Here is a 12,876-nt window from a genome sequence, read left to right on the forward strand (position 1 = left end):
TCTGCAAAAATGGGCGAAATTGGTTGAAGCCACGCCCAGTTTTTATACACAGTTGACCGTCTGTCCTTCCGCTCGGCCGTTAACACGATAACTTGAGCAAAAATCGATATATCTTTACTAAACTTAGTTCACGTACTTATCTGAACTCACTTTATCTTGGTAATAAAAGTGGGCGAAATCCGACTATGACCACGCTCACTTTTTCGATATCGAAAATCTCGGAAAATGAAAAAAATGCCATAAGTCTATACCAAATACGAAAAACGGGATGAAACATGGTGTTGGATTGGTTTTTTGACGCAAAATATAACTTTATAATAAACTTTGTAAAATAGTTGTGACACCTACCATATTAAGTAGAAGAAAATGAAAAAGTTCTGGAGGGTGAAATCAAAAGCCCTTGGAAACATGGCAGGAATATTGTTCGTGGTATTACATATATAAATAAATTAGCGGTACCCGACAGATGATGTTCTGGGTCACCCTCGTCCACATTTTGTCCGTTGTCTCGAAAACGGCTTCACATATACAACTAAGGGCCAATCCCTTTTAAAACCCTCATTAATACCTTTAATTTGATACTCATATCGTACAAACCCATTATAGAGTCACCCCTGGTCCACCTTTATGGTGATATCTCGCAAAGGCGTCCACCTATAGAACTAAGGTCCACTCCCTTTTAAAATACTCTTTAATACCTTTCATTTGATACCCATGTCATACAAACACATTCCAGGGTTACCCTAGGTTCATTTTCCTACATGGTGATTTTCCCTTATCTGACAAAGGATGAAGAAAAATCGTTCCTAAAAAACGTCACCCTTGGTCTACAATTTGGTCGATATTTCCCAAACGTATATGATATGGAATTAAAAACCACTTACAAACCATCTACGAAACCCTACGAAACCAACGCAGCTAAGCTCTCAGCTGAGTATGTAATGTTCGGTTATACCCGAACTTAGCCTTCCTTACTTGTTAAAATCATCAAAGTTCACGCGTCTGCATTTCATGCAGTTACGCTATTTTTCTTTAGTGTTTCTACTGCTTTGGTCACGGCCTGAAAAACTCCACAGAAATCTGGTAACCTATGGCATACCCATACCTGTTCGCCCGTTCGGGGACTTTGTTGGAAGACCCGGCAATGTTTAAGAAGACGCCTAAGGCGTACCTTTTATATTCTATGGAAGTGTCAAGTTCTTTGTGCGCCTGCGAAAACGTTTCAACTTTTTTTTATCTAATAAATAATTAATTACTTTTACAAATATGTCCTCCCTTAAAGGATGCACTGAAGATAATTTAATGCACATGAGCTGCTTGAACAAAAACAAAATGTTTGCTTCAAAACTATGAATAAATGTTTGTGAGTCTAAAAGCGTAAGCTTATTATCGAGAAAGACCGGCACTCACGAAATTCAAATGATAAATTAAATGCTATATAAATATTGTTAAAAGCATATTAAAAAGCAATAAAGAGGCTTTATTTGAAGTTTGTAGTTCTTGGAAGCGTTCTCGGCAAGTGTAAGTAAGATGTACATACATATTTTCATTTAATACATACAAATGTGATTACATAAAGAGTATTTGGAGAGGATTACACTCCTGAAACAATTGTTGGATGCATGCTACAAAGCAAGGTAAAATGGTCCGCGGCATGCGATGTAATAGCGGAAATAATGAAGTGTCTACGAAGTCTTGAAAGGCTACGGCGCAGCAGCGAACATTGAACAGTCGAGTTGTGTGGGTGGATAACAAATTGCTAAGGTGGAGGGGATCGAGCTGAGCACGTATTGGATGCAAGGCCTCCGTACAATTAGCGGCGTGAGAATGATAAAATAAGAAAATACCGTAATATATGTAGGTAATGTAATAGTAAACCAGGCGACGGATTGGAGACAAGGCCTATTCAACCGTTCGAATACTGCCCCAGGTGAAGGAATAAAGCACGGATTGGAGACACGGCCTCTTCAACCGTGCTACCAAAAGCAGTCAACATACACGCAACGACAAACCTACGGATTGGAGACAACTGTAGAAACAACGAGTATGAGGGAAAACGTCTCACATGTAATCAGAGTTTATACTCGGATTGGAGAGAAGGCCTCTCCAACCGGTGGAAGTACGAGGAAAGCCCCGTTACGTATTCTGGAAAAAAAAAATTAAATGAAAAACGGAACAACCTATTGAAATAAAAAAAAAAAAAAAATAAAAAAATTTCTATTTATACATATATAAGTTATATACACATATATACATATATAAAAAATAAAACCCTACAATACAAGTAGTCGAACGCACAAGCATGCCACAAGCACTATATGCACAGTGTTCAAGGTAGGCTTGGAAATATTCGTAGAAGTGGTATGCGTCAAGCACATTCAGGTAGTAAGCAGGGCGTGGCAGTCCCAGCGTTAACCATACCGCGGCACTATCTAACTACAGCAACGTGACCCCGACAGACGTAGAGCTTAGTGCTTAATCTACCTCCCGACGGAATACTTGACGGTAGTACCGGGGGTAAATGGTACTCAGACGGTAGGAGGTTTAGTGCGGTTAAAGTCCCACACTGACTATGAGGCTTTCGATGCTTCCTCCTCGTAAAAAAAATAAAAATAAAATACATAAAGAGTAGCAAATTTTATTATCAAATTTTATCACTTAGTTCCTTCGTCAATTCGTCTGCATCATTTAAAACAAAATATTGTATGAACTGCATGACAAAAAAATTCGAGAGGTTTGTACCCAGCAGAGAGCATTCACACTTCGAACACAGAGCGTGTAGTAGGGCTTGGTGACTGATACCAAGAACGATTGGGCGGTGAAGAAGTTCGCTAAGTTTATATCACCGGGCATGCTACAAGTTTCAAGTGGAGCGTTCATGGAATGGCTTAAAATAATATTCGATGGGTGCATAAGACAGAATCATGTACCGCACTCTTGGAGAACTGCTCGTGTAGCTATGTATCCCAAAGACTACAGGCCCATTAGCTTAACATCATTTCTGCTCAAAAGCTTTGAGAGACTGATAGATGTGTACATAAAGTCCAACGTGGATGAAAAGCTGCTCTACGCAACTCAACATGCGCACAGCAAAGGCTAGTCGGCAGACACCGCACTGCATAGGGTGGTAATAAGCATAGAGAAAGCCCTGGAATATAAGGAGTATGCTTTAGCAGTCTTCTTAGATATAGCTGAGGCTTTCAACAATGTTGCTAAATGGGCGATCATGGATGGGCTTAATTACATTAACGTATATCCAGCCTTAATCAGATGAATCGGCTGCATGTTAAATTGCAGCAAGAGGTGCTATCACCTCTGCTGTGGACGCTGTTCATAAACCAACTACTCAGGCGGTGCAATGAGGGACCTGTAAAACTTACGCAGATGACGTTGAAATTGTCATAAGTGGAAAGTGCCTTACAACGATTAGCTCTTTGATGGATCGGGCGCTTCGGGATATTCACACCTGTGCATCTAATGACGGGTTGACAGCCACCCCAGAGAAGACGGATATGGTCTTGTTTACTAAGAGGTCGAATTGGATTTGGACCAGACCTAAGTTAGGAAGGGTGACTCTGCAGCAGAAACCTTGCACAAAATATCTAAGAATCCTCCTAGACAGTAGGCTGTCGTGGAAGCTCAACGTGGAAGAAGGCTTCGACGGCATTTTATGCATGTAAAAGAATGCTGCGGTGTACGTGGGGTTTATCTCTCTTTCTCATTGGGTATTTACAGCGATTGTAAGCCCTAATCTATACTATGGAGTCCTTCTTTGGTGTAAAGCCACACAAAAAAGAACCTACGTCAAAAAATTGTAGGTGGTATACAGGCTATCAGTGCTTAGCATTACAGGAGCACTAAAAACAATCCCGACGGCTGCTCTGTATGCCATTCTGCACATTCCACCTGTAGACCTGGTACCAAAGAACACAGCGTTAACAACTGCATCGAGGCTCCTTGCCTCGGGGCAGTTTGGACACAGATCATGCAGCCATAGTAGCATAGCGTCATCAATTACATGACGAACAGACTACATGATTACCTATCTGCAATTCGAGGAGTCTCTTAGAGGTCGATGGTTGGCGCAAGGGTGCTCAAATGGCGGACGGGCGATACATGTGTACACAGGTGGTCCCAAAGTAGTGGAACCTGTAGGGTCTGCGGTATACTGTGCTAATCCGGAAATAAGGAAGTAAACAGATCCTACAATCTGCCAGATCTAGCGGAAATATTAGCGGTAACAAAGCAGTAGAAACACTGGAGGAGAAAAGCTTAAACTGCAGCCGTGTTAACTTTCATAATGACATCCAAACAGCAATTAAGGCAATAAGCTCTGGAAAGAATCGGGACTGGTAATCTATATTGTGTCCCAGGGCATATGGGAATAGATGGGAATGAAAAAATCGGATGAACTAGCTAAAAAGGGCGCATCCCCTAAAGCTTGTTCTGTAGACGCCCCGATTAGATTGGGTGAGATTAAGAGAAGGCGAGAGGTGCACATGATCGCGGGGCTGTAAAGTGTCGAAGATTATGTGCAGGTCTTAAAACCTTAGACTAACGAAGTTGCTTCTATCATTAAAAAGAGAGGACTGTAGACTCATGAGGGTATTCTGACTGGACACTGCCTTCTGGCGTCACATGCCTTTAAATTAGTCCTGGTCAGTGAAAGCAGATGTAGAAAGTGCGGGTTGGAGGACGAAACGAGCGAGCACGTTCTGTACTCGTGCCATGCGCTTGCCTGGTTAAGACTCTAGCTATTAGGAGTGATACAGCTATCAGTCCAGAAGCAGCAAGTGGAATAAGTCCTAGAAAGTTTCTAGTATTTGCGAAGAGGACGGAGTTAATTTATAACATAGGTCCTGGTTTTTGATAGAGTTTTTCAGTTTGGTCGTAAATTAACTTTAGCAACACTACGGACTCATTCAGTCTATGGACCGGCCAGTTCAACCTAACCTAACTCCCTCCCACTCTCTCCACCTTATATTTATCCTTTTATTCACTCCTCTCTCTGCGTCTCTTTCTTTCTTATCGTCTTTTTCATCCTTTTTCTCGCTGTCCTTCTTCCCTCGCTCCATCTATCTCCACCTTTCTAACTTCATCTAGCTCTATCTATTTCTCAGTCTCTTTCTCTTTCCCTCGTTTCTCTTCTCTCTAGCTCCTTTTATTCTTCTCCATCCCTTATTCCCTGTCCCAGTCAGGGTACTAGTCCCAGTCCCAGCCCAAGTTCCATTGTTAGTTCCAGCCCCAGAGGGTTGTAGGTATAAAAAGTTTTGTAAACAAAAAAATTAAGAGCTCGCTGTTCACAAAACTTCATGAGAATCGTCGCGTCGTTTCGAGGGATTTCAACCACAAATACTGTGACACGAGAATTTTTTTGTTTAAGATCACAAAAAAGTATGTTTTCTGCACATTTTTATAAATATATATGTAATTGTGCCTTTTTTTAATGTAAGATGATCCAAACTTCGAAGCCGTAATAAATCGAACGATTCTAAAAAAATCGACTCTTCACTCCCAAATAAGATCGATTGAATCGATTCTAAATCGAATAGAAATCCAACTCTGCTCTACGCGGCTTTAAAGCATGGCGGAACCAGGAACAGTGACAGCCGGAAATCAGCTGATTTGTACTTTTTTAACATGATTTAACACTTCAACTTCTGGCGCAGCACGATCTTGACATTAGTCCATCGATTAACAAAAACAAAGTAAATGGAATTTATATTTACGTTTGTACGCATGTCACCGTGATGCCATCTTGTATGGCTCCGACGTGTCTTAAAGTAAAAGCTGATTTTTTTCTTTCGCAAGGAAATAGGAGCAGCCAAGAAATGTTGACGTTTGACGAGGCATGGTGATTCACGCACCATACACATACACTCAGAGAAAAACATCGTTCTAAAATCCTGTACCACCGGACTCAATTCAAGCTTTTCATGTTCTTACTCTTTTGCTCTTGAAAAACTAACAGCCAGTTCTTAAAACAACAACCTTGTGCTTGAACTGACACTATTTTCTTGAAAAGAGAGCGGCTGGTCTTAAAATATGAACAAATCTTCTATTAATGAGAACAATGTTCTTAAATTAAGTTTAAGAAAAAAGAAACGGTACAATTCGTATGCACTACAATGTTAAATGCAACATTCGGCACAAGCTGTCAAGGATTCGTAGTGGCTCAGTGGCAAAATAATAAATAATATATTTTTATCCTCTTTGCCAGTGGTTATGATGTTGCGGTTGCGGTCGCGTGGCGCGAGTTCGATCACCGTCAATCTCTTAAATTTTTTAAAACAATTCATTTATCTCTTTTTTAACTCCTATTTTTCGTTTAATTCGATTTCCATTTATATATGCACAGGTAGTTCTCAAACTTATTGTGAATTTTTTTTGTATATACGCAGATAACATCATCAAATAAGAATAAGAGAAATATATTGTGACGATTATTAGCATCACTATGCTGTTAGTAAATAATCACAACAGCAAATACAGTAAGCTGCCAAAGTAGCTCGAAGTAGATATCTCACACACACACACATGTAGTTATCAGCCGAAGTGGTTATTCACACATGCACACGCATATGGCTAGTAGAAAGGCATAAACTACAAATACACATGTATATAGCTGGTAACCAAGCATGAGATGCAATTGTTCTCGAACAAATTTTCGCGAAATGACTAAACCTTAGGAGAAATGGGTGAAGGAGAAAACCGAGAGTATATAAGCAGCGCGAGCTGGGGAATCAGTAATGAGTTTGATATAAACACGCTATTAGCTGTGAAGTGAAATATAATTGTGAAGTAACTGACTTATTTTGTTTTGTTGTGAAGTACTCCCAAAGTAATCTAAATAAAGTCCAATACTGTAATACTGAATATTGGAGTTATTTATTCGACAGTTCAGCGATACAAACGTTAGCAGAAGGTGCATAATTATTAGAAATCCGCAGAATTCGCTACAAAATCAAACCGTTCTTGAATTAAGAACGAAAAATCTTAAATCAAACACAAATGTTGCTTGAAATGAGCACAGAAGGTTCACACATCAATACCAAACTGGTCATAAAATACTAACGGTGTGCTTGGAAAAACTGTTCCTAAAACAAGCCCATCCGTCACCAGTTAAGACTTTTGACAGACTTTTGTCAACGAATGTTTTTAATTTTGAACTGGAAAAACAAGGAAAGAAATGGAAAAGATAAGATTCAAATTGAACTTGTTTCATTCTGTGTGTAGAATGGTGAATTTCAATTGATTTTAGTAAATATTTTACTTTGTTTACCTTCTGAAATGTGACTTTTTCTTTACGAAACAATGCATAATCGATTATTTCTTAGCAAAACCAGAGTTGGCATGTGAATTTGTTCCTAAAAATCTTCAGAAAATAATTATAGAAATTTCTTTAGACCCGCGTACTGCTAAAGATCGGCGAAATTTTTCTTAAGCACTTCTTGACCGTCATTTTATATGGGCTTCTTAAGAACTGCATAAAGGAATTCGCCACAATGATTAAACTTTTCAATTTCTTGAACAAAATTCCAAATTCCTAATCCACAATATTAATTCTCTCTTGGAGAAACAATTGGAGGAATTTTTCCGCGGTAATAGAAAAAAATCAGCGAAAATAAAACTCTGAGTAAATATTTAGAATTAGGCTGCAAATAAAATTTAAATTTTAATTTTCTCCCATGCACAATTTATTCTATGAAAACGTTGCCCGAAAATGTGTAATGTTAAATTTACATTTACAAAATCGTCAGAAGTTCATAGAGTCGTGTTTCTGTGCCCAACAGCTATAATTTCAAGAATATATATAATATTTATATTCTTAATATACGCATTTGAGTATAAGACCCGGTTTTTGAGTAGTTGATTAAGCTAAGCTTAAACTAAGTTTGCTTAAACTCTAGTAAAATTTGAACTCCAGTTAACCTGCTGACCAGTTTTTCAGTCACAGTTTAAGGCCGCCTTTGTGGTAGACTTTTTTGTACGGCAACATTTTTATTATCTAGATAATTTGTAGATACGGCAACAGCTGGATTTTGTTTACACAACAAACATGGAAAAAATATTTCTCCAGCGAAATATATATCTAACTCCGGAGGTGATATCCAACATCATAATTTAATTATTCCTAAACCAGATAGTTCTCGAGATGATCTCCAACGTTATTATCATTACCAAATTATTATCGAACCTTTGAGAGATTTGGGGAAATGTACAGTTCTCAAATGAATACCCAACACATTTCTTCAGTTGATATCCCACATTGGATATCGAGTTGAGGTGGAGTTGAAAAAAAATCTCCAAGGTGGTACCACCTAAACCAGCAGCTGTTTACTGTAAGAAATAAACACCTGGTTGATAGCAGTAATAGCATAATTAATCAAAAATAAATTATATATATATATGTTACCCGGTCTATGAAAAGGTGGCTCTAAAAAGAAATTGCGAGAAACAGCTGTTTTTTTTTTTGAGTCATAAGCCACCTTTTCATAGACCGGGTCACATATATATTATTTTATTTTCATGAAAATACTGTAGTATGGAATCTTAAATTTAAATCCAGTCAAAGAACCACAAGTGGGGGTTTTAAATTTTTTCAACTTTAATAATAGCATTTTTTGATTTATAAAAGTTCCCTCGTTTGCTGAGTACGCTATGATTCTCTAGTTGAGCCACTGTTTTGAAACAACTCGTGGGCTATTAGAAGTATGCTTAGTTATCAACATGAGCTCTAATGGTATTCAAGCCCAAATGCTTGTTGAGTATATTCGACACCATTTCGAACGAACACAGGTAGGTTAGGTTAGGTAGTAGTGGCTGCCCCATGGGCACACATAGGCCAGTATCAGTTGGCCCGTTGTGGTATCACAGAAAGACACCATTAGCCCTCCTCTTCGAACCATTTCGAGGACCTGATAAAAGCTACCAAGTCCCTTATATCATGGGATCATCAGGGACCTCCCAGACAGCCTTGTCAGCGGGCCGCTTAACGCCGGGCAGTTGTGGATGAGGTGCATCACCGTCTCCTGTTCCTCGTCTTCTCTATAACTTCTGCAGCATCGTCGAAAGGGCGCCCCTAGCCTTTCCGCATGCCGTCCTATAAGGCAGTGCCCAGTCATAACTCCTACAAATGAGGAGATTTTGTCCCTGCTTAGGGTGTATACGTGACGGGATCTCTTAGTATCCCATTAAGGCCAGGATTGCTTTGATGTTCTACACCCCGGGATTAGTAGCCATCTTTAGTTGGCTTGAATGTAGGTATACCCTTTTAGCATTAACTCGCTAGTGGCAAAAGGCATACCTAGGCGTTCTTTGTCAGGAAGAATCTGTCTGGTCGTACCCTGCCTAGTAAGTTCGTCTGCAGCGCAGTTACCCTCTATGTCCCTGTGTCCCGGGACCAATGTGGGGTGTACACGGTTCTGTTGAGCCATTTCCTGAAGAGATCGGCGACAGTTTAATGCCAATTCGCAGTTGAATGAATAGGAGCACCAAAGGATTTTATTGTCGCTTGGCTATCGCTGAAAATAAAGATTTCCTTGCCGGTATTTTGTGTATTTGAGTCGCGTCTTCCATGCTAGCTGCTACTTCTGCTTGGAAGTCGCTGCAATGAGCAGGTAGTCCGAACGAACACAAATAACTGGTACGTGAAGTACAGCAGGGGCGCCGTTAAAGCTCAGCTTAAACTTCAGTTAAAGTATACTTAAAAACTGTAGAATAAGTTTAAGCGTAGTTTAACTGACAAACTGAGTTGCACTTCTACTGAAAAACTGGGGTTAAGATCAAAATATTTATGAAATTTTGTAAACAAGTGCTAGTATTGTTTTTAAGTTCTTGTATTCTAAAATGGATACATATTTTGTTGGTTTTTCGTTTTAAACAAAAGCTTAATGAGCGCGTAAAATTTTGCGTACTAACGGATTATTTACCGGCTCCAGTTAGCGCTAACTTGTACTTTTTCTGACAGATCTACTTACGATTTTTGTCAAATAAAGTGTTAGTTAGCCTTAGCAGAAGATAACGAAAACGGCCTTAAAAACATTCGAGTTAACGAGAATATCAGTATAAGCCTAGTCTGTGCTTAAAAGCCGCTTTCTATGTAAGCACTTTCCGCTTATTACTACTGCATCTCATGCCTTTTTAATGGTGCTTATATCCAGCAAATACTGCGGCTTGCCGAAATACATACGTTTGTGACAAAAATAAAGCAAATAGCTCCATAGTACGCCACTTAACTATTCTATAAATAAACCAAAATAGTCAATGCTTTATTCAGTCTAAATTTGCTTAAACAGCAGCAACATGAAATCGTAGCTTTGTCGCTCTTATTATGCATCGCCTCGGCGTTTGAAATTCGGGGACCTAGAAATACACAACGTGAACGCTTGGGGTCTATGGTGCAAAAGGTATTTCTAAGTTCACGTATAGCAAATGGTCGAACGACTGCTCCTAATCGATTTCCTTATCAAGCTGGCTTGTTGTTAAATTATGGTGAAAGATTTTACTTTTGTGGTGGATCTTTAATAAGCAATGAATGGGTGCTGCCGGTTGCTCATTGTACTTTAAAGTAAGTTTTGAATTATATGTACTGTATATTTTGGAATGTGAGACAATAGGCGAAAAGAAAAATTAACAAGTTAATCACCTAATAACGTACTATAGATAAGCAATCAGATCTAGTCAATCCTTTCAATTTCAGTGATGTGAAGGTGTTCATATACTTAGGCAGCATCACTCACTTAGCTGCCATTGTACGCATGAAGGTAGACAAATGTGACATTAAAGTTCATCCCGCATTCGATATGAAAACTGTTAGAAATGATATAGCTTTGATCAAAATTCCAGCTGTAATTTATTCAGCTGCCATTCCACCGGTGTCCCTACCAAAATGTGCTGCAAGCTATCCCACTTACATTGGTGAAACTGTAGTGGCTTCTGGATGGGGTGTTACCTCTGATAGATCCACAGTGTGTTCACCTGTTTTACAGTTTGCCAATTTTAGAGTGGTCATGAACGAAGTATGTACTGATGAATATAGTTCATCTCTGATCGATAACGAACAAATTTGTACTGCCACTGTCAATCGTATTGGACTTTGTAATGGTGATTCTGGTGGCCCATTGGTGTTGGCATCTTCAAAGCTTCAAATTGGTATTGTGTCTATTGGTTCACGCAAAGGATGTGAAAGTGATGCACCAGCTTTACATACTCGTGTCACTTCCTACTTGGATTAGATTCGAGCAAATACGGGCTTACGCTTCAAATAATAGAATGTGCTTGTATTCCTAAAAATTATAAATAAAAAAAAATTATAATAAAAAGTATAAATTATAAAAAATAATTAATCTGACAGGGTTGAGCCATCACGGCAGCCTTGTATATGGGGTATTCCATCCCATTTCGATCAGTTTTGAACCCGACCCCTTTAGAATTGGCTGAAAGTTGTTCTTCTTTTTCTAGCTTACGAAAGACGTTTTTCAGAATTTTTTCATCCAACTCAAAAAAAGTTATGAATTTTTAAAAAAACACCGTTTTTGTTTTCAAAATGCTATAACTTTTTCAAAAATTGACCGTTTGGGATCTTTTTTTTTTTTTAAATTTGTTTTTAAATGTACTTTTCGGAAAAAAAACAAAAAAATTTTTAAAGTTTTTTTTTTAATTTTTCAGTTTTTCGAGATTTTTCGAATTTCGCCATTTTTTATTTTTTTTCTCATAAAAAACTTCAATTAATTCTGCAATCATACCCACTAATCCCGGAGTGGGCCGATTATTTTTTATATTTTTTTTTATTTAATTGAAAAAAAAATTTTCAAAAATAAAATTTTTTTTTATCAATTTTATTTATATACATAAAAATGTAAGAAAATGATTTTTAAGTGTTCTTTTTTTATATATATTATGGTAATCTACGATTAAAATAACCAGGATTAATGACTGACACAGTAAACATGTAAGTTTTCTAAAAATAATGTAACATATATAAAGAAAAGAATACTTAAAAATCATTTTCTTACATTTTTTTGTATATAAATAAAATTGATAAAAAAAAAATTTTTATTTTTGAAAATTTTTTTTCAATTAAATAAAAAAAATATAAAAAAAATCGGCCTACTCCGGGATTAGTGGAGTTGATTGCTGAATTGATTGAAGTTTTTTATGAGAAAAAAAAAATGGCGAAATTCGAAAAATCTCGAAAAACTGAAAAATTAAAAAAAAACTTTTAACATTTTTTTTTATATTTTTTCCGAAAAGTACATTTAAAAACAAATTTAAAAAAAAAAAGATCCCAAAGGATCAATTTTTGAAAATGTTATAGCATTTTGAAAACAAAAACCGTGTTTTTTTAAAAATTCATAACTTTTTTTGAATTGGATGAAAAAATTTGAAAAAATTCTGAAAAACGTCTTTCGTAAGCTAGAAAAAGAAGAAAAACTTTCAGCCAATTCTAAAGGGGTCGGGTTCAAAATTGGTCGAAATGGGATGGAATACCCCATATATATCTGGCTTATCGGCAGAATCGAAAAAGTCACGTTTTTATCGAAATTAAATTACTTAGTGCGCGATAGATTCTAAAATAACTTGACCTCAACATAATGCGGACGTCGATTAGAACATTTTATGTTTTAATAGTATCATTCATATTTTATATGAAAAGTATGTGTCCAAACGTATTTGTTCACACGATGAACCAATGCCATCCTGGATCACTAAAGAACTAAAATCGTTGCATTACAAAAAGTCATGCTACTTCAAATTATATAAGAAGACTGGTTTAAATTCGGATTACGTTCGTTATGCTAAACTGCGTCATAAGTATTTAGAACTTAATAAAAAGTGCTAGAAAGCTTATTTCTGTAAAATAAAAAAGAAAAT

At 37.4% G+C, this 12,876-nt stretch overlaps 3 protein-coding genes across 13 annotated transcripts in view; 2 read left to right on the forward strand and 1 right to left on the reverse strand.

Moving 5' to 3' along the window:
- Positions 1–12,876, forward strand: part of fry (Protein furry) — a 470,099-nt gene that overhangs the window by 341,865 nt on the left and 115,358 nt on the right. The window lies entirely within an intron of this gene.
- Positions 1–12,876, reverse strand: part of CNMaR (CNMamide Receptor) — a 239,781-nt gene that overhangs the window by 180,428 nt on the left and 46,477 nt on the right. The gene's annotated exons all lie outside the window — the stretch shown is intronic.
- The window catches only part of LOC137252858 (collagenase-like), a 30,768-nt gene continuing 28,277 nt past the window's right edge, over positions 10,386–12,876 (forward strand). The window contains exon 1 of the mRNA XM_067788963.1: positions 10,386–10,570. Within this exon, the coding sequence (XP_067645064.1) occupies positions 10,398–10,570 (173 nt within the window). The 5' untranslated portion in view covers positions 10,386–10,397. The remainder of the gene's footprint in view (positions 10,571–12,876) is intronic.

The sequence above is a fragment of the Eurosta solidaginis genome, chromosome 5 (assembly GCF_040869045.1).
Source record: "Eurosta solidaginis isolate ZX-2024a chromosome 5, ASM4086904v1, whole genome shotgun sequence".
Taxonomy (NCBI): domain Eukaryota; kingdom Metazoa; phylum Arthropoda; class Insecta; order Diptera; family Tephritidae; genus Eurosta; species Eurosta solidaginis.